Below are 26,233 nucleotides of genomic sequence, written 5' to 3' on the forward strand. Positions count from 1 at the left end.
ACAGTTCTGCTGTTGAGATTTCGGTGAAATTTCACAGAAATCTGCGTTTTTTCAAATGTGTAGGAAATTATTCCAAGCTTTTCGCATTCTTGATGGGAAATACTCTGAAGTTTCCACGGAGATTGCTTTGAAATTTTCACAGGAAATTCTTTAGAGCAGAGGTTCCCAAACTGTGGGTCGCGAACCCCAGGTAAGTCGTGGGCTGTTCAGTGGTGGGTCGCGAAAGACAAATCTTAATTCATAATTTTGTTACTATTTTGTCCCACAAATCTATTCCATATTTTGAATTAGGATCTAACCAATGATTGGATGACTTAAGAACAACAAACCTGACGAGGTCAAGGGCCTTTTTTTGTTATACGATATTTGGGCAAGTAGAAAGAAGTCTTATACTATCCAAATGTAAGCCCCGAACCCAATCCAAAACCAATCCTAATCCAATTCGAATCCGATCTTAATCAAATCCAAATCTATTTAAAATCCAATCGAAATCTAATTCAAATCTAATCCAAATCTAATTCAAATCCAATCCAAATCCCATCCTAATCAAATCGAAATCCAATTCAAATTCAATCTGAATAAATTTCAAATTCAATCCAAATTCAATTCAAATTCTATCCAAATCAAATCCACATCCAATCCAAAAAATTGGCGGATTTTTGGCAAATATAATGATGGGATATAAAGCAATTTATTATAATTTGTCCAATCTAACGCCAACTAATTTTTATCCAATTTCACAAAATCAATGGATTTGGTACCTGGTGCTGATGGGTCGCAAGCAATATGGGATTCAGCTAAGTGGGTCGCATATCCAAAAGTTTGGGAACCTCTGCTTTAGAGTATTTTTTTTCCTAAAAGCAGATTTTATTGAATTTCCACATTAAAATTGGTATTTGTAATGTTTTGCCTATCTCGTACACCAAGGTGTAACGAAAAGGCTATATATTCACTTCCAAGACTTCCAAGATACCAATCGACTCAGCTCGACGAATTGAGATGATGTCTGTCTGTGTGTATGTGTGTGTGGGTGTGTGTATTAGGGTGGTTCAGAAAACACTTTTTCAAAATTTTTGATGGGCCGCCCTCTTATTTGGTTTTATTTGATGCCCTGATGCTCTGGACAAAATTTCAGCCAAATCGGTCAACGTTTGGCCGGTGCTAAACTCGTTGGAAGTTTATATGTAAAAATGTATGCAGAAATATACAAAAACAGTGATTTGCAGTTCGACGGCACAAATTACGATGAAGAGCTATGAAACTCATTCAGTTTTTAGAGAATTAAATACAGAATGTTATGCTGAAAACCGCGAGAAGATTAAAGTTTATTAGGCAAAGATATTAGCATTTTACTGGAGTGTTGTAGGGGTGAATTTATTTCTTTTCAAAGGTAAAAGAAACGAAATTTGCTCAAACTCAAACTCAGAGAAATGCTAATAACTTCGCCGGGCAAACACTAATCTTTTCGCGGTTTTCAGCATAACATTCTGTCTTCATGATCTGAATGAGTATCATAGTTCTTAATCGTAAATTGTGCCGTCTAACTGCAAATCACTGTTTTTGGATGTTTCTGCATACATTTTTGCATATAAACTTCCAACGAGTTTAGCACCGGCCAAACGTTGACCGATTTGGCTGAAATTTTGTCCAGAGCATCATAGCATCAAATAGAACCGAATAAGAGGGCGGCCCATCAAAAAAATTGTAAAAAGTTTTTTCCATACTAATTTGAGCCACCCTCTAGTGTGTATGTATGTGCGCGTCCGATTTTGTCACGTTTTCGACCCGATTTTGTCACCTCAAAAATTATAGTCGTTCTTTTTATTTTCGTAAATAATACCGCAATCAACAATGATTTTCATGAAATAAATTTTACCGCATGGAATTTACATAAATAACTGTTCAGTACCTGCGAAGGATTTTGTAAGCATTTTCAACATAAATAACGAGTACCGTTCACGCATTTTGCCTTTCCAAGGCATAAACTGATTCTAATTTTTTTGTTAAATATCTTGGCTGTGCATATGCACAGCACATGTTTCGAAATGGACAAATTGATATGAAATTTGCGAAAAAGAATCCACGTGTCTTGGAGGGGCTCGAACCCTCAACCTCCTACTCTCTAGATAGGCGTGATAACCCCTACACAACAAGACCACTTAAAGGTCACGTTTGCGGAAAAGCCATCAGAATCCGAGTACCAACCTCCACCGTGGTTACCTTTTTTTGCAAATTGAATATCTTTCGGATGCTTGATTTGTCCAATCTCCACGTGTGCTTTACTGTTGTATATCCACAGTCAAGCGAGTGGGGAATGAAGAGAAAAAATTACGCGCTAATGTCAATCGTCTATGACCCTCAAAATAGATTAAATTACTGTATAAATATGCATTGGAACTCACTTTTTGAATTAAATCACTTCAATTTATGAAACTTTGAAAAAGGCCAAAAAAAAACTTTCGTGTTGTTTTTTTTTGTAAAAAAAATGATTTGTCCCTAGTTCAAAGTAGAGATCTCCATCCGGTTTGATATTGAGCACAAAACATCCTGTTACAATAGAAAACTAATAACGGTTGTCAGAATGACAGCATCTGTTATCTGTCAAAAGATACGTAGGGGTGCCCATAACCGAACGGTGCCCACAACCGAACCTCCTCCCCTATGTAAAGCATAAAATGCCCCAAAAACAGCCCACGACATAAAGGAGGTATTATGCCTAACGTCATGGACCCGTTAATCTTATATTTCCTCATAGGATGTCCTGAAGAAATGCCCAAACATATTTCCGGAACGTTTCCTTAAGACGTTTTCTTAAGTTTCTTTAGAAAAAACAGCTGAAATAATTTTCCGAAACAATTCCTTGAGATGTTTTCTGAAGTTTTAGCAATGAAATATTCAAATTAAATCGTGGAGGAAGTTCTGAAGCAGTTCTTAAAATCCGGAGGATTTTCCGATGGAATCTATGAAGAAATTTTCAAAGGAATACCTGAAGAATTTTCCTTTGTAATTCCTGAAGAATGTTTTGAACACGAACACGCGTTCTCGTGTTCAGAATTCATCTCGGCCTTACTGTTCTGGTCGAAATACGTATCTGTCAAAGGTACAATCAAATGGTGGAATTGAATGGAATTATACAAACTCGTCTTATGACAAGTGAAGAAGACATTCCAAAAAGCTCAAAATATGTTTCTTATCACCTGTCAAACGTGTCAAATGGTTTGTTTTTGACGGAAATGTGAAAAGGAGATCATGTCTTAGCAGTCTCCACTGGGAATGTTTGTCTAATATTTTACATTTGCATATGAATCCAAGCAATTTAAAAAATGTGACTAACAAATAGCGAAGCTAAACGGATTGGACTAGTCATCAACACGTCGAAGACGAAGTACATGATAGGAAGAGGCTCAAGAGAGGTCAATGTGAGCCACCCACCACGAGTTTCTATCGGTGGTGACGAAATCGAGGTGGTTGAAGAATTCGTGTACTTGGGCTCACTGGTGACCGCCGATAACGATACCAGCAGAGAAATTCAGAGGCGCATAGTGGCTGGAAATCGTACGTACTTTGGACTCCGCAAGACGCTTCGATCGAATAGAGTTCGCCGCCGTACCAAACTGACTATCTACAAAACGCTTATAAGACCGGTAGTTCTCTGCGGACATGAGACCTGGACGATGCTCGTGGAGGACCAACGCGCACTGGGAGTTTTCGAAAGGAAAGTGTTGCGTACCATCTATGGTGGGTTGCAGATGGCGGACGGTACGTGGAGAAGGCGAATGAACCACGAGTTGCATCAGCTGTTGGGAGAACCATCCATCGTTCACACCGCGAAAATCGGAAGACTGCGGTGGGCCGGGCACGTAGCCAGAATGTCGGACAGTAATCCGGTGAAAATGGTTCTCGACAACGATCCGACGGGAACAAGAAGGCGAGGTGCACAGCGGGCAAGGTGGTCGATCAGGTGGAGGACGACCTGCGGACCCTCCGCAGACTGCGTGGTTGGCGAAGTGCAGCCATGAACCGAGCTGAATGGAGAAGTCTTTTATGTGCAGCACAGGCCACTCCGGCCTTAGTCTGATGATAAATAAATAGACTAACAAATAACAAGTTAAGGAATTTGTATTAGAAACTAGTACGAAGTTGGTATTAGCGGTAGTAATTGAATAACGCAATTTTGTAATTAATTATTAATCCATTAGACTAGGCTAAGATGTGATTATAAAAAACGCAATTGACTACTGGTAATCGTGATAATCCAACAACCGATATCATGTGTTTACTGTTTTTGATAAGAAGTATTGCACCAGTGGCCATTCAAAGGCTTAAGTTTGCTTATCTTTCGATTAGATTAGTAAAAATTGTTCAAATTACAGAGTGCCGCCCCAATTTTCGTCATCGGTTTTTTGGAACCGGATCCAACAATCCTCCTGCTCCTATCATTATGTTTGGGTGTAAAATTGATTTATGCGTGTTGAATCTAATTGTCGAAATTAATCACAATGATTAGTCACTAGTTTCATCGTTTTAATTCATATTTGGTGTGCTCTTTACAGTAGCATGATTACACTTTGAAGGATCAATGAGCTGATGTTTGAGTATGTTTGTTGTAAAATAACTGCCATTCATAAACTGGTGACGGATTTACCACTCGATATACCTAGAGGATTCTGAACCTTAATACATTTAAGAAAGTCAATTGAAATTTGAATTGGTAATATATCTATTCGAAGGAGGGCAACCCCCCATAGTGAATGTATTTTATGTCAATCTCAATTGCTTTCTTGGTTGTTTTCTTGAACATTTTATAGCTTGGTTTTTTTTTTGAATAAGTTGTTCGTTCGTTTTAAGACATGGTTTAGATATTAACGAAAGAGAATGTAAGCAAAACGAACCATTATTTGGGTTTCCATTTTTTTTCCAAGTCACGCTAGATTTGCACAATTTTAAAATTTATTTTTAGACTTTTTTGATATTTCAAGGACTTATTTGATATTAATGTGATGCTTCTATATTCACTATAAGCACAGAGAACAGACGTTGAAGCTGCACTCGCCATGTTGTGATAACTTTTTACTGTTCATTTTGAATAACTTTGGAATGTCGACGTTATCCCGTGCATAATCAGCGCTAGCGTCATCAAAAAATGCCACAGTGCGCTAGTGTCGTTATGCATGCAAGAGCATACCAGCGCCATCGTGTTGTCAAAATGAGATTGTGAGTTGCAATGTCGACGTCGATGGCGTTGAGGTTCGGTGTGTTTGTTTACACATGTTTTGCAAGAAATTTTGTTCGAGCCTCCATGTCTGTTCTCTGTGCTATAAGGCATTATTTACGACAAACGTGAACATAATGAATCAGGGATAATTATTATATGATTTTTAGTGAGCATTCGGATGTCAGAAGACGTTTCACTTTTCTCTGTATATGAGGAATCTTTTAACCAGATAGGATTTTGAAATGTTAACATGAGCTATTTAGGCAGCGGCATTCAAGACTAGGTTATCTTTGATAATTTCACTATCTTATCGGGGTTGAAAAACTGGTGGGTTCGCCGCCAATCTTGCGGAAATGAGTTGTATTTCACTTTGTATAATTTTCAAATTGCAACTGTCTGATAGGGACGATTTCAGCATTGAACATTCCACGGGTGGTCACAGTATTCCCGTTCTTGATTCCAATGTTGATTTGGAGGACAGTTCAGCACGAAGAGGGTCCCGAAAACGCATCGGAAGAAGCGGGTACAGTCTGGATGGGGAGCATAGAACAATTCTCCGGGCGGGCAGTGGGGTTCTCCTCCCGAGGGTGGTGGTGCGGTTGTAACTGGTGCTGGAGCAGGAGTTGTTACGGGTGGTGCAGGAGTTGTTGCGGGTGGTGCAGGAGTTGTGGCGGGTGGTGCAGCAGTTGTTGCGGGTGGTGCAGGAGTTGGAGCAGGTGTTGGTGCTGTGGGCACAGTTGTTCCCGGTGTTGGTGCGGTAGGCACCTCCGGTGCAGGAGTAGGGGCAATGGGTACATCTACTGGAGTTGTTGGTTCCCCAGGGACTGCTGTAGTAATTCCGGGAGTTGGTGGGGTCAAAACTTCCTGGATACACACTGAGATTTCCTCCAAGTTGCAGCTATCGGTGATTACATCGAAGATCAAGCCTGGACTACACTGCTGTGGAAATGGATCACCTCCAACACAGAGAATAAATCTAGTGCAATCTTCAATATCCGGAACCCGTAGAACTCCAACGTTTCCAATACATGGGTTATCTTCCTCAAGTTGCGCGACAGCATTAGTCACAATGATTGCACATAAAACACACCACAATATCTGCCTGGAATCTATAAATGTCGCAAATATTATAAAGCAATGTCTTCGAAATGTCTGATAACTCACTTCTCATTTTCGCTTTTCGCTGGAAAAAACAAAACCGTAACGTTATCCTATTCGACTTTAATGCCAGGAAAAAAGATAATGAACTGAGCGTAGCGGGTCGTGAGACATTACTTTTATAACGGCTTATCGAATTAAGCTTAGCTAATCGCTATACGAAAGATCTCACACAAAGAATTTCGGTCGCGTAAGGTACATCGGGACCAGTGAGTAGCAAACCATGGAAAATAGTACCTACTGTACGGATTCTTTTATAGGGGAAGTGCACCGGTTTTGGCCAACTTAGTGCCTAATTTGGCCAATCCTGAAAAATACATGTTTTCCAAAATAATCGATCAGTTGAAAGCAGCGATGAAGCGTGGGGGATATATCTGTTGTTGGAATTAATAAAACCCTTGCGAATTGCTTTATTTTTGGAGTAATTTGCAAAATTGGTCAAATTAGGAACATGGCCAAAACCGGTACAGTTCCCCTAATAGATTTTTATGCTTTTTCAGCGAGTTGCTACTGTAGCCCCTTCAGCCCGGTGGCATCCCTATCTCACACAATAGGGCACTGCACGGAAGTATCTTTTTCTCTTTCGTTCTTCATGAATTTTGACGTTTACTGGCCTTGTTGTTTTCTATTTTCTTTGCAGTGAAAGAGAGACAAAGCAGTCACTGCAGTGCCCTATAGGTTTGTTTTGCAGCCAACATTACACGACCGTATCCCACTGCACTGACAATTATGTATCCTAATGAGAATCAAATGTGATGTTTGTAAACAAAACACATACTTTGATGAATTTTACACTGAGATGTTGGCTACAAAAACATGGATACCTCCAAAACATTTTTCAAGTTGGTTCTGATTGGAATTGTACTAACTCGTCTCATGGCAAATGAAGACATTGCAAATCACTAATGTAAAAAAACAAACTGGGGACTGCTTCACTGACAAGCTACGGTGAAACACCTCGCCGTTTGTTAATCTACAGTTGAAGACACGGATTTTCTCAACGTAAATTAAAATATTTCTTTGGCCCACTGCCACCGCAATTGGAGCATTTATAAAGCATTTTATCATGCAGTATATCCCTCCAAATCATGAGCACGAGTAACAGGGACAGCATAGCATGTGCTGGGCCTAGAAGAGGTGGTCGGCATGGATTCGAAACATTCCCGACAGATAACGCTTCCTGCGGTGGAGGCTCATCAAGCCGTTTCGTCAACTACAACACCATTAATGTATTCTGTCCAAGCGTTGGAAGTTGCTGCAGGTACATGACGATATGAACAGGCGCGGAGCAGTCGAATCTAGTTTTGTGAGAACCGATCACGCCAGGGCCACGTGCCACAGTCTGCCATGTGTAGGGTCACGAACGGGAATCTTCTCTAGAATGAGTCTGAGGTGTTCAAGAGATGGCGATTGTAGTACGGAGTACCTAAAAGGCCATGTGGTGGACAACAAAAGTGGTATGGTGACAAATATGGGAGCAGTTATGAGAATTGTCACCGAAATGTCATGGGATTGCAATTACTAATTTGTTGATAACTTGGCAACTTACTTGATTTCGCCAACGATATCAGTATTTTGGTATGTATCTTTGAGAAGATGAAGGAAGTCTACGCCAGACTGGAGAGCAACCCTCAACTGTCAAATATGTTTAAATTTCCCGATTCGGAGTCTCGATGGAGAATTCATATGACTCATACGACATGGATTTCGCCCATAATCAAATGATATCTCGCATACCTAGATATGAAAGATATTTTGATTTTTTGTGTAGTTATCATAGGAGACAAACGTGACATCGTGTATTGGTTGATAGCGCGATAAAGCAATTCCCTGATCACCATCTCTGTTCACACTGAATGAGAATTCATTTTCTTATTGGTTTCTGCGCTTATGTGAAATGTTTGAATCCTATAAAAAATTAATTTTAATTTTCAGACTAAGGCCCGAGTGACCTGTGCAGTGCCTAAAAGTCGTCTTCATTCTTCTCGGTCCATGGCTCCACATCGCCAACCACGCAGTCTGCAGAGGGTCCGCGAATCGTCCCCCACTTGATCTATCCACCTTGCTCGCTTTGCACCTCGCCTTCTTGTTTCCATAGGATCGTTGTCGAGGACCATTTTCACCGGATTCCTGTCCGACATTACGATTTTCGCTGTGTAAACGATGGATGGTTCTCCCCAGTCAACACAAGATCGTATATGATGCCATTTAAGATGCTAAAGTGAAGGCGATATAGGTACTTCCCATGCAACATTTGTGTTGTTGTCGTTTTTCACAGCAACTAGCTTTTTTTGATTTAGTACCCATATCAATTTTTCTTCTATTCGTTCTTATCTTTTTTGAGTCAATCTACGTTGTAAAACAATATTTGAGCTCTTTTTAGTGAAATGTTTTCACTGTCACTGTCATTATCACTCGACTCGGCCTTACAGTTGAGGACGAAATACGTATCTGTAGAGGAATACAACGTGGTGGGATTGAATGAAATTGTACTAGATTCGTCCGAGATAAGTTCATAAGCAACATCTGGGGGAATTTCCGAAGGAATTCGTAAAGGAATTTTTGGAAGGAATTCCCGAAGGAATTTCTGGAGAAATTCCCAAATAAATTTCTGGATCAATTTCCGAAGGAATTTGAGGAGGCATTTTTAAAGGATTTTTTGGAGGAACTTCCGAAGTAACTCCTTAAGGAACATCTTCAACCCGTTTCGGTCTGACCTACAAATCAAAATTGAAATAACCCGTGTGGGCTCATTTTTCGTCCGATTGCCGTGAAATCTTCAGGGAAGAAGCGTCATCATGTCCTTTTTTTTATTTGATCATGGTTCCAATTCGGCCGGATTTATTAAGGGGGGGGTCCTGGGTCTGGTGCAGTAGAAAACGGGTCATTTTTTTTTAAAACCATTGATAAATGAACGAAAGTGCCCCGTGTGTTGATTCAAACGTGGTCAATCATCATTGACCAGCATCAGAAGTAAGTTTTGATACAGTTGGATCACCAGGACATGGTTCCGGATGTTCCGGGAACCTGGTTCCCTGGAGTAGCGGGCACTTTTCAAGTGGTGTAAAAACCAGTCTTGCGACATATCAAACCTCATGATTTTGGAAGACAATCTGAATAGATGAGTTTTCGAAAAGGAACCGGATAAATTTCAACTAGCACCGAAACTCATCTTGCGACATGTCAAACTACATGGTTTTGGAGGACAAGCCCAATAGATGAGTTTTGAGAGGTTTTGGCCACATTGGCCACATCCGGAAGTGTTCCCGGGAACCTGGTTCTCTCAAGAAAGTGGACAAATCTCGCCTAGCACCAAACCCATCTTGCGACATATCAAACTTCATAATTTTGGAAGACAATCTCAATATATTAGTTTTTGAAAGGTTTTGGATACATTGGCCACGTCCGGAAGTGTTCCCGGTGGCCTGGTTCCCCAGAAGCGGACAAATCTCGATTAGCACCGTAACCCATTTCGATCCATGATTTTGAAAGACAAGTTCAATACATGCATTTTTACATTGGCCACGTCCGGAAGTGTTCCCGGGAACCTGGTTCCCTCAGGGGACCGAACAATTTTCGATTAGCTCTGAAACTCATCTTGAGACATATCAAACTCCATGATTTTGAAAGACAAGCCCAAAAGATGAGTTTTAAGACGTTTTGGACATATTGACCACATCCGGATGTGATCCCGGGTGCCTGGTTCCCTCAGGGAAGCGCTAAAATTTCCAGTAGCCCTGAAACTTATCTTGCGACATATCAAACTTCATGATTTTGGAAGATAATCTCAACAAATGAAATTTTGAGAGATGTTGGACACATGCGGCCACGTGCGGGACCTGGGGTGACATTGCGCATCTCGAATCGAATCACTCGATTCGTAAGTTTTTAGATTCGTTTCGAAAAAATTGCGGCATTATCTATTTCGTTCGACTTCATTCAGTCGCAGTACAAGATTTCGAATGGTGCTGTACTAGTTCAATCGAGTATGTTCTGTCAAACGAAATGTAAACAGAGAGAATAAGAGATAGCTGTCTCCGTGTTTAGTATGCCGCCCGCTGGAGAGACAACCTTCAGCGCATGGCGAATGTGAGTAAACAGAGAGAATAAGAGTAATTTCATCTGCGTGTAGCATATTGCCTGTTGGAAAGGCATCCTTCAGGGCATGAATTGGCAGATAGGGGAACGGTTCGCCACTTCATCTCATAGCTCCTATTTCCTTCCCATCAAAAAAAATCAACGGAAAGGAATTAGGTTTGTTTATTATTTTTGTGATTTTTTTCAGCAGTGAGCACGCATGTTAACAAAAAGAAGCGACGAATGTGGTGCCGTATTTCTTTGTTTAGCGATGAGATGGATATATGTACAGTGAGATGGATATCGGAACATTTCCCTAATTTATAAACAAGCAAATTGGGCGATAAAAAGCAATATTATTTATTGAGCAGTTGCAACCGATTAAAACATTATGCCGATACGACATGTTTTGTAAATTGAGATATTGTTACGACCCAAATTATAAGTTTTATGTTTATTCGAGTGTATGCCACAGATCCAAATTTGAGCTAAATAATTTAAAGCTAAAGAAGGATTCGATAATAAATTACTTTGATGTTTCCATGTATTTTAGTTAAATGCACTTGGGTCATCTCATGCGCGTTTTTTTATTTAACTCATCTATTTTTACGTAGATTTTCCTCATAGATTATTCCCACGATTTATCGAAATAAAAAAATACGTGAAAACTTCAAAAAAACGATTTAATTTAAGTCGTTTTTACGCGGATTTCGAGATAATTAGAGATTGCATATTATCAAATATACTATATTAATATAATATATATAAATTAATATAATATATTTGATATTATCTGGAAACTATAAAATTAGGTAATAATGACATTCTTATCCTCAAGAGACAATAATAAAACATTTATTCTCTTCCCGTAGATAAATAATAACAAATATAATTAAAATCTTTCAGCAAGAAATAACTCTCGAACAACATTCGAAAGCTATAAAGGTGACGAGTGTTTTCATTCGACTTGAGTCGATTTTCAGTGTGCTAACGAGTGTCTATAATGCCAAAACATCTCGTTATTCTTGTACCTCCTCGATCATACTCGAACGATGAGTCGTTTTCGAGATCGAATCGAAACCCGTAATGCCAAACTTGTTTGACTCGATATAATTACGTTCGAATCGAGATGCACAATGCCACCCCTGGTTCCCTCAGGAAAGTACACAATTTCGATTAGCTCCGAAACCCATCTTGCGACATGTCAAACTTCATGATTTTGAAAGATAAGCATTTCAGATGAGCATTTCAGACCACATTGGCCACGGCCGGAAGTGTTCTTGGGATCCTGGTGCTCTCAGGGAAGCGATAAAATTTCGATTAGCTACGAAACTCATCTTGCGACATATAAAACTCCATGATTTTCACTGTCATAAGACGAGTTTAGTACAATTCCATTTAATTCCACCATTTTGTAGTGGAATTAAATGTAATTGTACTATAGTCAAGCATCAATGAGCCGACTCGATATCGACTCAAGGAAGCAAATTATTCAAAAATATTTTTTTCGGGGTTACTATGGTCCCTTCAAACAGCTACTTGAAGGATTTTCTATTCCACATCTCGATATTTCCATGAGTCGATGGTCCCTTCAATATCGACTCAAGGAGGTTTTACTGTATACTCGTCTTATGACAAAACATTCCACTAAAAAAGATAAATAATTATCTTGGTTCTTGATTTTGAAAGACAAGCTCTATAGATAAATTTTTAATAATTTTTGGACACGTTGGCCACGTCCGGAAGTGTTCATGGGAAAGTGCACACATTTTTATTAGCTCAGAAATCTATCTTGCTACGAATCAAACTTTATGATTTTGAAAGTCCAAACAAGATGAAGTTTTGAGAGCTTTCAGACATATTGACCACATCCGGACTGTTTGCTGAGCTTGTCTTTCGTAATTATGTAATTTATTATTTCGTAAAATGGGTTTCGAGGCAAATATAAATTTGTCCACTATACTGATGGATCCGGGTCTCCAGTTAGCCTTGCGAGAAAAGGCGTAGGATTGTCAATTCGGAGATGGCGAGTTCGATTCTTGGTCCGGTCAAGGATGTTTACGGGTGGGAAACATTATCGACTTCCTGGGCATAGTTTATCAATTGTACTTGCCACACAACATACATAATCATGCAATGGCGGGCATAGAAAAGCTTTAAATTAATAACTGTGGAAATGCTAATAGAACACTAAGTTGAAAAGCCATGCCAAGTTACAGATGGAATATGTAGATCCATAGAAGAAGAATAAGATACTGAGGAACGTTTGCGAACGTGGAAATGCGTCCAAAAACTCTCAATAGCTCATCTGCTGGGTTTGTCATTCTAAATAATGAGTTCTAATGTATCGCAAATAGGTTTCGTGGTTAACTGAAAATCCTCCAATTCCTTGAGACAAAATCAAAAATTCAAATTAATCTATTAATATTGTCTTTTAAAGTCATGGTGTTCGATACGTCGCAAATGGGGTTTCGGCGCTAATTGTTATTTGCCTACCTCACTTAGTCAGGTCAGGTCTCCTTGACTTCCGGATTTGGATTCAGGTTCTCAGGAACGTGGTCAATGTGTCCGAACCCCTAAAAACCTCATCTATTGAGCTTGTGATTCAAAATCATGGAGTTTGACATGCCGCAAAATGGGTTTCAGTGCTAATCGAAATTTGTACGGTCCACTGCTGAGGGGCCCTCCTAAGCCGTGCGGTAAGAAGCGCGGCTACAAAGCAAGACCATGCTGAGGGTGCCTGGGTTCGATTCCCGATGCCGGTCTAGGCAATTTTCGGTTTGGAAATTGTCTCGACTTCCCTGGGCATAAAAGTATCATCGTGTTAGCATCATGATATACAAATGCAAAAATGGTAACTTGGCTTAGAAACCTCGCGGTTTCACACTAAGCTGCGAGGCGGCTCTGTCCCAGTGGGTGGAAATACCGAAGGATTTTCCAGAAGACTTCCCATTGAAACCCGAAAAAGTTCTCGTTGAAATATAATTTTTGAACGCCGAAGTCCACGAGATCGAGTGCGCCATTTGACTGAACAAATCATTTGGTCGAAAAGGACATCCGGCCGGCAGAACAGTTCGTTTGGTTGACAAAGTCGTTTGGCCGAAAATGCCATCGTTGGTAGACTGATCATTTGGCCGAAAAGGATATTCGGACGAAAGTATCATTCGGTCATTTTATCGACTGGTCATTTTATCGAAAAAGTCGTTTGGTTGAATAGGACATTTAACCGAAATGGTTATTCGGCAGAAAGAACATATTGGTGCCAGATGGCTCTTTCTGCCAAACGACCATTTCTATCAAACATCTTTTTCGACCAAATGATCTATTCTATCAAAAGACATTTTCGATCATACGGCCACTTCGGCAAAACGGCATTTACAGACAAAGGACCTGTTAGTGCTAATAACTTTTTCGACCAAATTACCAATTCAGCTCCATGTCCCTTTCGGCTGTATGTCGCTTTCGGCCAAATGAAATGTTCGGCCAAACCATTTTCGACCTAACAACCGTTTTGGACAAACGTTTAATTCGGCCAAGTGGAATTAAAAAAATGGCTTTCCTCAGAATGACTTTCGGTAAAACGACGGGAAGATCCGTTTGGCCGTAGACCACAAGGCCGAAATGTTTTTGGCCGAATATGTAGTTTGGTCGAAAATGTCATTTAGACGAAATGGACATACGGCCGTAAATTTCATTCGGCCAAATTGATCCTATGGCCAAAAAAGTACTTGTCTAAATAGGTCATTTAACCGAAAATGCCGTTTGCCGAAATGGTCGTTTAGCTGATTTTTTAAACTTTACTTCCGTGAATTTTGAAATGACTCCAGTCCTCCACCGTTGGCTTAAAATTTCATTTGGTCATACGGCTGAAAATGGCGTTCGGCCGAACTGATCCTTTGGTCGAAAAAGTCGTTTGACAGAAATGCCATTTGATCGAAAATGTCATTTGGCCAAACGGATCGAGATTTTTGATCATACACAATCAGTTTTTATTTCTGGAAAATCTGCACAACCGTGTGCCCAACAAACAAACAGATATCTCGGCATAAATTACCTTTGTTAAGCGGCTTTCGGCAAACTATTTGCAGATTTTCAGCATCTTTGACAGATATCTCAACAAAAAAATGTTTGCTGGGGATTGGCTGTGTGGATCTCGATAAAAGTTTAACAAATTGCTGAGATCTACCGTGACCTTCCGCAAAATGGCATTTTCAACAAGATGACCTATTCGCCGAAAAGACCTGTTGGGCAAACGGGTTTTTCTGCCAAATTTCGCTTTCGGTCAAATGAAATTAACGGTTTTCGAATCAATAACCGTTTCGCTCAAATATTAATTTCGGCCAAATGGAATTCGGCTAGATGACTTTCAGCGTAACCTGTTTCTCGGCCAAATAGCTTTCCGTCGAATAACTCTCGGTCTCATGATATACAACCGTTCCTCTTTTTGCACTATTTCCCGTGAAATTCTTATGGACAATACAAAAGTATTACCGTCTTAAGAAACTCCCTTAATTTTCCAAAAAAATATAAAAGCATCCCGCGGGACTTCCAAAGAATTTCTCATGGAAATTCCAAACAATTTTCCTTTAAAATCCAAAGAATTTATTAAATCCACTTTTTGAACAGTTTTCCGTGGAAATTCCGGAAAATGTCCCGTAAAAATTTCAGGGAGTTTCTCATGAAATGTCCTAAGAGTTTCCCGCGGATATTTCGAAGAATTTTCTGTGAAAATATTCAACAGAATTTTAGAAGAGCTTTACCAGGATATTTTGAACAATTTTCTGTAGGAATTTGGAACAGTTTCCCGTGACAATTCTGAATATTTTTTCTTAATTATTCCGTAGAATTTTTTGCTAATATTTTTTTGGGACGCCGAAGACGATTTTCGGACCGGCGCACACCTCTACCAGTGGGGGATGTAATACCAATAAGAAGAAGAAGACTGCAGAGGGAACCAGGTTCCTGGAAACACTTCCGGATATGGCCAATGTATCCAAAAATTTCTCAAAAATTCATGTATTGAGCTTGTATTTCAAAATCATGGAGTTTGATATGTCGCAAGATGGGTTTCGGTGCTAATCGAAATTTGTCAGCTTCCCTGAGGGAACCAGGTTTCCGGGAACACTTCCGGCCGTGACCAATGTATCCAAAACCTTTCAAAAATTTATCTATTGAGATTGTCTTAAAAAAATCATGAAGTTTGATATGTCGCAAGACTGGTTTTTACATCACTTGAAAAGTGTCCACTACCCCAGGGAACCAGGTTCCCGGAACATCCGGCACCATGTCCTGGTGATCCAACTGTATCAAAATTTACTTCTGATGCTGGTCAATAATGATTGACCACGTTTGCATCAACATTCTGGGCACTTTCGTTCATTTATCAATGGTTTTAAAAAAATGACCCGTTTTCGACTGCACCTGACCCAGGACCCCCCCCTTAATAAATTTGGCCGAATTGGAACCATGGTCAAATCAAAAAAATAGACATGATGACGCTTCTTCCCTGAAAATTTCATGGCAATCGGACGAAAAATTAGCCCACACGGGTTATTTCAATTTTGATTTGTAGGTCAGACCGAAACGGGTTGAAATTCTGAAGTAATTTTCAAAGAAACTCCTGAAGAAAGTTGATAAGCAGCTCTGGAGCAAATTGCATAAGAATTTCTGGAAGCAATCTCGAAGAGAATTAAAAATATAATTCTAAATGGAATATTCAGAGGAATTTCCCAAAAAAAAGTTCTGGGAGAATATCCGAATCAAATCATTCATTGTTTCAAAATTATTGTTAGGTCACAACATTGTTCAAACGGATTTATCGTAATAACCAGTTTTTGCTACGGACAACAAATTATCACTGTATTGATTACGCCAAAATAGCTGGTGCTTAACTATTGCGTACCTTCATCGGGGTGATGATGAGAATGGGTCATAGAGGTCATACCGACAGCCTGGAGGTAAGGAACATTCTGTAAGCTTCCGGAAAGATACAATTCCGAAACCCCGAGAATTGCCTTCAGGATACCAGAAACTAAAAATATAAATTAGCTCAGACCAGCTTCGAACCAATGACGTTGCGAACGAGAAGCCCTAACTATATCTACGTGTCTCACGTTTCGTTATGCAACGAGCAAAATGTGCGCGATACATGGTAGGGGAGAACTGGGCACCCCAGGAACAAAATGGCTCCACGAATATTACCATTACAATTAATAATTAGTTCGTTATTCATTATTTCATTAAGTAAAAACAAACAACCATGCGTTTACTATTATTTTACATGCAATTGAGTCATTTTGATTCCTTCATTCGGACATTTTGCCCCAGCTCCAGGACTATTTTTGAAACTTTTTTTTAAATAAGTTAGAAAGTCATGAAAATCTTATTGTTTTGTCTCATTGTTAAATGTAGCTGGTTTTGAAAATTTTTCATCTACACGTTGAAATGGTTCGGTAATTTTGATTATATTGGTGAAAACGTCGAAAAAGTGCATTCAAGGATAAGGTGGATTTGATCTCAGGACCACTCGATCCGACCTTTCGATCCGGTGGCTTTAGCGTTGAACCAATTTAGATTCATTACGTTTATGCACTATCTTGCTAAGAGCCAATTTCTTCACCTCCGCTTAACTCTTAAGCGGTGCTTACCCATACGCTTAAACCTGGTTTAAGCACTAAGCGCAGGTGAAGAAATCGGCCCTAAGATATTAAAAAATAAACCACAGGTTACTTCGCCTTCATGCCGTGGGGAACCTTTTCACTACAGTGAGCTTCGCGACCGTCTTTGCTCTATCCATCAGAGAGGGTCATTCTTTGGAAAACATCGTCTGCGTTATCCATGGTAACGAGACGTTCTCATTCAATGAAGCGTTGTACCCCACACGGCCTTGGACGAAACTAAACATGATCATGTCGTGACAACACATTTTTAAACGAGCCTATTGCGATTGAATGATACCTACTGCAAGTCAAATGTTGCTCTGACTATGGACTGTGACCAATCACAAGCCGGCACGTTTTTGTTTTGAGTCAACAGGCACGTAAAGCCTGTCCACGTTAAATTTCGGACACTGAGACAATGTCCAACTGATTTGTAGGCATTCTATCTCTTTGGACAAGAAGGAAAACCCGCTGAAAGAATAACATAAAGCGAAGAGATTCAACTGTCGTGTAAATTGATCTCCTCAGTGGTTTGTGAAAATTTTAAAAAATCGCATTGGATGATGGGTGTCCGAAATTTAACGTGGATAGGCTTTATTTCGTTTTGTATTTGAAAACTTCTAACAATACACGGATTAAGTTTTCAAGAGGAAAACTAATTTCTTTGCCTACAAATATGGGCAAAATTTAGTTCGAAGTCCGTCCCATCTTGTTAGAAGCTCCTAGTCGACGAAATTTTTGGAATTAATTTTCATCGAAACGAAATGGAACCGGTTGTCGTTACTTGACGGCAATGAATTGCTTTTGCCACAAATCCGTTGAGGCCCTTTTGACCATTCTTCGTTTCAGCTGGTAGGAAGTAGAGCCCAAAGCTACAAAACAGCTTCGTAATGATGGGGAATATTTCCGCACTTGAACAAATTAACGAAAAAGAGAAAGATTTTTCCGTCAATCCAATGGAATCTGGGACGGTTGAGATGGCTCGCTGGAATAACAGTAGCAGCAGTTCAGGCTGGAGTGAAAGAAAAGTTCCAATATGGGTGCCCAGTAATGGACGAAAGTTTGCTTTGCCCGGTTGATTCGTTATTTGAAATCAGTATACGAGTGCGTTGCTTCAATAATGATGTCAGCGTTGTTCGTGGTGGCAATGGGAGAAGAATTTAAAAGAGTATTGATTTTATTCTGAAATTGCGATGATTTTGTCGCCAACGTTTCGGTTCTAAGATTGGTACTGATTGAAATTCAAAACTTACGACATATTTTCGGCACTGAAGGTCCGAAGGTCCAATCGTTGGAATAGCCGTCGTTTATGCATTTAGTATGCTTAGCAAGAACGGATGCCTGAATACTGCTTTTATTGCGCTCTGTTTTGTTATTCTTGAAATCATATCGATTATGGACCAATTTTATAAAATTTTCTTTATACTATGCTCTGAACCATCATGATTCACGTTGCGCAAGTCCAGGTGGTTATCAGTATCCATACCTTCTGTTTTCTAATGGGACTCGAGACAGTTTCTATTATAACCTCACGTTTTGTTCCAACAGATGACAGTCCGATAAAGTAGAACATTATTTTTTTTCGTCTGCAGGAAATAATCTGTTCTGCACATACCAATTACAATTTTCCCAGATCTACTGAAATTCCGTATTAATCTGTTGCGAATTGTATTTTTCCTTTTTTTGTTAATTGAGTGTACGTAAAGGCTTTGGAATCATTTATAGTTCTGGAAATCCCACGAATTAACTCTTTTTGTTAATTTTGAAAAATTGACTGCTCGTTTTTAGCGTTTCATTATTTCGTTGGCGAAATCTAGCTTCTTACAAAATCTGTTCTATTAATAGTGACTTATTTTAACTTTCTTATTAACATTAGGCACAGGTAAGGCATCATCACCACCAAGTGAATTAATTTGGTTTTTTTATGTTACACATTATCATCGTATGAACTGTGTAAGGCACCGAAGTACATCATGTACAGATAGTTAGGTCACTGTTCGTTATCTTCAACAGAACCCCTCGAATGCATCACCAACAATGATTGATGGGTCACATTCGCAATCGCCGTTATAAAAGTACAATTTTGGACAACAATACCTTCTAGTAGAGACAACAGTGCTGCACGGTGAACAAAGTGACGATTAGAAATGAAAAGTTGGTAGCGCGCGACATGAAACGTAGATTGAGATTTATTGACGTTACGAATCCATTTCCAGCTGCTTCGTTATTGGTATGCATGCTGGTGGTGGTCTGCTGCATTGATTACAGCATCGCACAGATTTACATTCCTTGTTTGGGAACGGAAGGCCTGTCCCAGGTGCCGGATCCGGACAATTGTCAGGCATTTTTCATCTGCATCGATGGAATGGCCTTTCCTCAGCAGTGCGGCCCTGGACTGATCTTCGATGTCATCACCAACAATTGTAATACGGAGGATATCTCGGTTTGTATCACAGAAGTTGCTACGCCACCGACGCCATCCGGATAGCAGGAATATAACATCAACATGGGTAGCGAATTTTAAAATTGTAAATGTGAAGTGATGTGAATAGAATAAATTATATTGTTGCAGTTAATATCGTGATATTAATATAATTGGGCGAAGGCGATGTGTGGTAAAACCAGTCACCTTTCCTTGTTGGATTTGAAATTTTGGGAGTATTCGAGGAATACGCATTTCTCCTTGAGTTCCCCCAGGCTAAATATAGGATAGTATCAAAAACACGAATAATACGTACGCTTTCTCGTTCGTCCTCGCGGCTGCTGCTGCGCCGGCGGCGGTGGTCGTCACCTCTGTCCTCCAGCGTTCCGGATCAAGGATTATATCTGTGTAAGTTTATTTGAATTTCGTTGTTCGGTTTCAACTCTTTGGCACTCACGCTCTCACACCCACGTGAAGAATGGCCAAAATTTTCAGTTTTCTAGTTTGACTTTCACTGTAAATTTCCGGTACAGGATGCTATCCGTAGTTCAGAAATTTGTGGAACTTTAAAATTCAAGAGAAGATGAACACATTACCTTCATTATTGCTTCACAATTACTGCCATTCTTGACATTTCATGTAAGTTTTGGTGCACCTCAAATGTACTACGATTTGCTTTAATATTTTTGAATCATTTCGAATTGCCGATTTCATTTCTCCTCAAGAAGTTTGTGTAAAGCGAAACACTCGTCAGGAAAATAAACTAATGCAATTAGGTTCGGTGGTGTGCGGTGGTGGTTCTGCCACAAAGATAGCTGTGGAAAATCTGTGACCGAAGATGTCTACTAGAGGGCGAGAACAGCCACGAAAGAGAATTACGATTTGAAGATTGGAGAAAGCTAGATGCCACAGAAATAATTGGTTTAGTTTTTAACTTCATGTACTTGTTTCATCTATTCTTATAAAATATTGTAAATTTTTAGTGCCTCAGTCCATGGGACTCTTGCCTGTTGTTTTGTTCATGGTTTTTTTTATCTAATATTTTTTGTGTGTGTGCGTTAAATGTTTCATCACTGTGCGATTTTTTTTTAATTATATAATTTGAAAACCTGAGAAAACAGGAAACAGAATTCAATGGTCCGATTTTCGCAGTGTGAACGATGTAGTTCAAACTGTTTGTTTGAAAAACTGCATATGTGACATTTTTGGCCAAAATGAGATTTTTATATATTCTGAATCCTCGTAAAAAAATTCGGAAGTACATGTATGATTTTTTTCGACTTTCGAGTCAAGTACGAGTCACTGAAGATGGTCTTACTGTTAAGCTCGAAATACGTATCTGTCAAAGGTACAATAAAGTAGTGGAATTGAATGGAATTGTACAAACGGGTTTTATGACAAAAGAAAATATTATATAAGTACGTCGGGCATTAGGACGTTAACCCGTATAGGACACGGTGTTATTTTTGGTGTTAACGTTTTGGTGTTACTTTTGGAGGCTCCGGAATTCCCCGAGGTATGCGGAATAGTAGCCCAATATGAAATCAATCTGGACCGATAGGAAATACATTCTTTCGAAAACTAATTTGATTTATATTTTCGGAATGCACAAAACAAGTCTAAATATCCGGATCCGAGTCCGTTATGAAACACGTTCGATCTCTCACTCATTCCCTGTGGATACCATATATCCTGGTGCAGACTAATTTCATTTTTGTCCGCTATCCCAGGTCCCCAGGGACTTCTGGAACCAGCTACAGAAAAAGCCAATTAAATTGAAAACAAAAACAAAAATGTGATACTTGCAAATGTGTCAAAAATGTCAATTAATAAAGTTTGATACTCATTTTGCCTCGGGACTGATTCCATTTTTGACCGCTCTACCGGGTCCTTAGGAAACTCCCCCAGTTCCCTCAGGGACTTCCGGAACCGGCTTAAAAGTGGGCTGATTAGGTGAAACAATAAACAAAAATGTCATATTCGTAATGCCATTTGAAATTCATGAAGTTTGATGCCCCACGGTGTAAAAAAAAATGGAATATTATCGAAGTTTTATGTACCTCTGATTTTTTTTCACAGAAAGTTAGGCCAGGCCTTTAGAAATGAGGCACGGCGTGTTTTAAAATATTTCATCGGCGATTTTTTGAAAAAAGTGATATTTATTGTTTTCTTCTGCAATATTCGGTATAAAAAGTCACTTGATAACTCAGCAATGGATGAATCATAGTAATTAACCCTCAAGATTGGAAATATACACATTTTTAGATTTTCTGTACAGAGAACCAATATTTATACGGATCTAAAATGGTAGAAAATATTTTTTTTATGTAATTCAAGCGTTCCTTAAGAGTTCTTATTGTTATTTTTTTACATGAATTACAATCTTTTTTCAGCAATTATCATCTATCTCCGGCATCTATCCTGTTCTCTGTTAAATAAAATAACTGCAATTCTATCTTCCAACATTTGTGGTAGATGACCTGCCCACTGAAGTGCGCCGTATTTTGTAAGATTTATAACTTTTTTTTTTTGAACATATGATACAGCTCGTAACTCATGCGTATGCGCCACACGCTTTATTCTGGCCTCTCACTGATTATTGTACGTAACACCATCCACTCATAACATTCGAAAGCCAAACTTAGTCCTAGAACTGATTACGTAAGCCGAAGGTAACCTCATTCGTAGTAAAAATGCTTCACAGGAAACGTCATAAACGACCTCTCCAAGCATTTGGACATTTTTTCAACACCTTTTCAACACAACAACACAACTTTTCAAGCACTACCTCAGCACAAACTACACAAAACTTATCTCTGTCTCTACACGCAACTATGGACATCATCTTAGCAGAGCTAACGCACATGCTCCTGGGTTTTGCAGACGAAACTGAGCTCATTTGAAACGATCGCAGAGGTCTTACTGAAGATTGAAACGGTAAGAATAGACATGGTCTTCTAAAACGTAAGTAGTTAGTTTACTGCCCATTAAAGCATGAATAACCCCCGCAGATATGGAACGCATCGTTGAGCGATTTAGCAGCAGCGTAGCTTCCGTAACACACATACTGTATCAAAATTATCTCTATATAAAACTTTAGGTCATCCGGCAGCCATTTGCAGACATGAAGTATGGAAATTATGACTCATAATTTATGTGAAGCTTTTGTGGTTTTTAAGCAAAATGTGATGTGTACCACAGAAACTTTGAGACAGTGTATCAAGAGGAAAATATAAAATATGGCAGACTGACAATGGGCTGGCTATCTAGTAACGTTGGACGAGAAAAAAAAATACAAATACAACATTTAGCAGAGAACTGGATAAAGACTGGAAATAGATGATAATTGCTGGAAAAAGATTATGATTCATGCAAAAATAAAAAAAATACACAAAAAATACTTCTAAACTGCTTAAAATACAGAAATAAATGATTTTTCAACACTTTTGATCCGTTTAAAATTTGGTTTTCTATAAAGAAATATTACAAATGTGTATATTTCCAATTTTGAGGGTTAATTACTATGATTTACCCATTGCTAAGTTATTAATTCACTTTTTATATGGTATGTTGGAGAAGAAAACAATAAAAATTACTTTTTTCAAAAAATCGCCAATGGAATATTTTGAAGCATCCCTAGGCTCATTTTTTATGACCTTGCCTAACTTTCTGTGAAAAAAAAACAGAGGTACATGAAACTTCGATAACAATCCATTTTTACACACCATATTGCCTGAATCAGAATAGTTCTATGTTTGGCCACTTTTTTGGGCAACTTCATCCGTCATCAATCCGTTGGCCATATGCATGATACATGGAAATAGTGACAATCATTTTGTGTGAAATTGACGAAGGTTATCTTGTTTCATTCGACAAATCTCATTGTGGCCTAAAAAAATGCCCAATTTGACCCAATTTGCAGCCACCGACGATTTTGGGTAGGCGCGCCGCCGATCATAATTTTCCCACGCCGTTGACTAATCGCAATAAAAAAATCAATGAACTTGAGTTGAGTCGAGTAATGTACGAGACACTGAAAATGTCCTTTTAGTTGAGGACGAAATACGTAGGGGAAGGAGAGGCAATATGCCCTAGCTGAGCAAAGATTGCTTTAATTTCTTAGCTGTAACGATTTTCATGGGTATTTTTACCTCATGCAGCAGTCGAAAAATATAGCTAGCTGATGCCATTTAAAAATTTTACAAAATCTTAATCGTATTGATAATTTTCACATATCAAAAAAGTGGTGATGTTTCGTTGCCTGAAAACTCATGAGGCAAAACGCCTTCAAGCTGGCAACTCTTTGGGAACAACGCACCACGCGTCGGGAAATCAGCATTCTAATATGGATAGTTCGTGGAGACGCGTAGTACATTGTAAAAGCGTTTTGCCTCGCTGAAATATTGGATGTTTCACCAAATTATGGAAAAATTAGGTTTTTCCAACCTTTCTATATTATATTATGACACTTTTTTTGCCTGACCGACATAATTTTGATCTAGTTTCATTATGGCCATACCAAATAGGTTGAATACAATGGAGTAACCAAAAGGGGGCATCTTCTCCTATCTGTAAAGCAATACAACGTGGTGGAATTAATTGGAATAGCGTTGATGTTGAATGTTGTTAAAGTGGAACTCGTCAGAATTCAATTTCAAACACAAAAGACACACATTGTCTTGGTTAATGAATAGGTTGGTTGATTAGTTTGCGAGTTTGAATGAGGCTTTATATAGTAGATTTAATCTACTAAGTATAATAATACATAAAACGTTTAACTGATCTTTGGAATTCGTCTAAGCCAAGGCCTCATTCAGTCGAGCACCTAAACCTGTAGGTGACGCGCAAATTATGTTTGTTGTGGTACATAAGCTCTTGTGAAGGCTTGAATACGTACCCAAAGTGCCCCCATTCTTATAGGATTGGTGTAGGCAAATTATTGCAGTTCAGGAGTTTCAAGTTAAGTAGCACATTAATTATCTTGACATTTTTTTTTATTTATTAAAATCAACCAGGTCACTTATTTAATCAGTTTTCTTTGTTTTTTGATTTGTGCTATTAGGACAGTTGACTTATTTGTCAAACCAATTTCGCAAAATAATGAAATCCCTACTGTGAATGCTTTTTCAGTTTCTTGTCCAGTATAACTAATTTTTATTTTGAAATCTTTATTTGAATATGATTGACAAAATCACTTTATATTTCTTTGTAATTTCCTGCAGATATTCCTCCGAAAAGTTTCCTTTAAAAACCTTAAAAAGTGTCTTTAGGAATTCTTCGGGAAATTTTTTACGAATTTCTTTCGACCCCTTGAGGAATTTATTTGGAAGTTTTGTTTAGCAATTCCTACGGAAATTTCTTAAGGAGTACCTCAAGAAGTTCCATTAGGATTTTCTTCGAAAATTGTTTAGCAACTGTTTAAAGCAATGCCGTCGAAAATTTTATTGCGAATTTCTTCGAAAATTCCACCTTATGAAATTTCTTTGGCAATTATTCCATGAATTCCTTAAAATCCTAATCTCCCGGATATTGCATAAGGGATTTCTTCGATAATTCCCTTAGGAATTTCTTCAGAACTTCTTCCAGCAGTTCCTTTAATACATTATCCGGGTATTCTTCCAGAACTTCCTGCAGGAATTCCTTCGAAAATGCTTTCATGAGTTCTTTCCGAAATTCTTTCAGTAATACCTTCGGAATTTTTTAGTGTTTGCTGTTTATTCTTTCGGAAATTCAGTAACTCTATCGAGAACTATTAAATTCTTCAATTAAGTTTCGAAGGATTTCCTGGAAGAAATTCCGAAAAAATTTCTGAAGAAATCTTCGAAGGAATCTCGGATACTTTTCGAAGAAACTTTTAAAGAAATCCCCTAGAGAAATATCCGAAGGAATTATCGGCGGATTATTTTAGATTATTTAAGGAAAAAATTCTTGAAGGGTTCTCAAAATCTCAAATGAATTTTTGGAGAAGATTTTGTGCAGGAATTTCCCCAAATGAAAACATTTATAATGTTGCCGTCTTCTGCAAATAGAACCGCTTGACGGGAGATATCGACTGTCCTGCACTGCTAACTCAGCTAAATTTGTACACTTCTGAGAGGCCAGTCCGTCAACGGGATTTTTCTTTTGTACCTGTACCCACGAAGCACGGACTGTGCTCATGTTTCCTCGGACGTGTTTCGTCAACGGATGCTCAATCTTTTCCGCACCGCTGATCGTTTCCAGTTAGGTTAAGTTTTATTCATTGAGACATCATCTGTCAGTTAGATTTTAAATATTGTAAGTAAATAAATGAACAAAAGAGAGCCTGAACGGATTTTCGAAAATAATTCCCGTTGGAACTGCTAAAAGATTTTTTGAAGGTATTTCCAAAACACCTAAAAACAAATGCCCAATGGAATTTCCAGAGGAATCCATAAAGGAATTTCCGAAGGTATGTCCGGAGGAATTCTCAAAGGAATTTATGAAGATATTCCTAATAGAGTATCATAGGAAATGCCTACTGGTATTTCTGAAGTATTTCCTAGATTTCTTCAGGAACTTCGTGGGATTTTTTCCTTGTAATTGATTTGCAATTTCCTCAAGAAATTCCGTTGGAGATTCGTCCAGGAATTCCCTCGGGAATTGCCTCAAGGAGTTCTACAGATTTCGTCAGGAAACGAATTCCAGAAAGTCTTTGGAAATTATTTCAGGTACTCCTTGGAA

General features: G+C 38.8%; 3 protein-coding genes across 3 annotated transcripts in view; 1 reads left to right on the forward strand and 2 right to left on the reverse strand.

Moving 5' to 3' along the window:
• The window catches only part of LOC134213588 (dual specificity protein phosphatase 3), a 112,233-nt gene extending 92,132 nt beyond the window's left edge, over positions 1–20,101 (reverse strand). Inside the window, exon 1 of the mRNA XM_062692791.1 lies at positions 19,848–20,101. The gene's annotated coding sequence lies outside the window, so the exon portion shown is untranslated. The remainder of the gene's footprint in view (positions 1–19,847) is intronic.
• On the reverse strand, positions 5,544–6,626 carry LOC134213587 (uncharacterized). Its single transcript, XM_062692787.1, has 2 exons — positions 6,380–6,626; positions 5,544–6,324 (listed from the first exon to the last, which is right to left on the reverse strand). The coding sequence occupies exons 1-2, from the start codon at positions 6,384–6,386 to the stop codon at positions 5,627–5,629; spliced, it is 705 nt and encodes a 234-aa protein (XP_062548771.1). The 5' UTR covers positions 6,387–6,626; the 3' UTR covers positions 5,544–5,626.
• LOC134213590 (uncharacterized) lies at positions 19,123–19,733 on the forward strand. The gene is made up of 2 exons (XM_062692792.1): positions 19,123–19,263; positions 19,326–19,733. The coding sequence occupies exons 1-2, from the start codon at positions 19,257–19,259 to the stop codon at positions 19,595–19,597; spliced, it is 279 nt and encodes a 92-aa protein (XP_062548776.1). The 5' UTR covers positions 19,123–19,256; the 3' UTR covers positions 19,598–19,733.
• Positions 20,102–26,233: the final 6,132 nt, after the last annotated feature.

Source organism: Armigeres subalbatus, chromosome 2, assembly GCF_024139115.2.
Source record: "Armigeres subalbatus isolate Guangzhou_Male chromosome 2, GZ_Asu_2, whole genome shotgun sequence".
Taxonomy (NCBI): Eukaryota; Metazoa; Arthropoda; class Insecta; order Diptera; family Culicidae; genus Armigeres; species Armigeres subalbatus.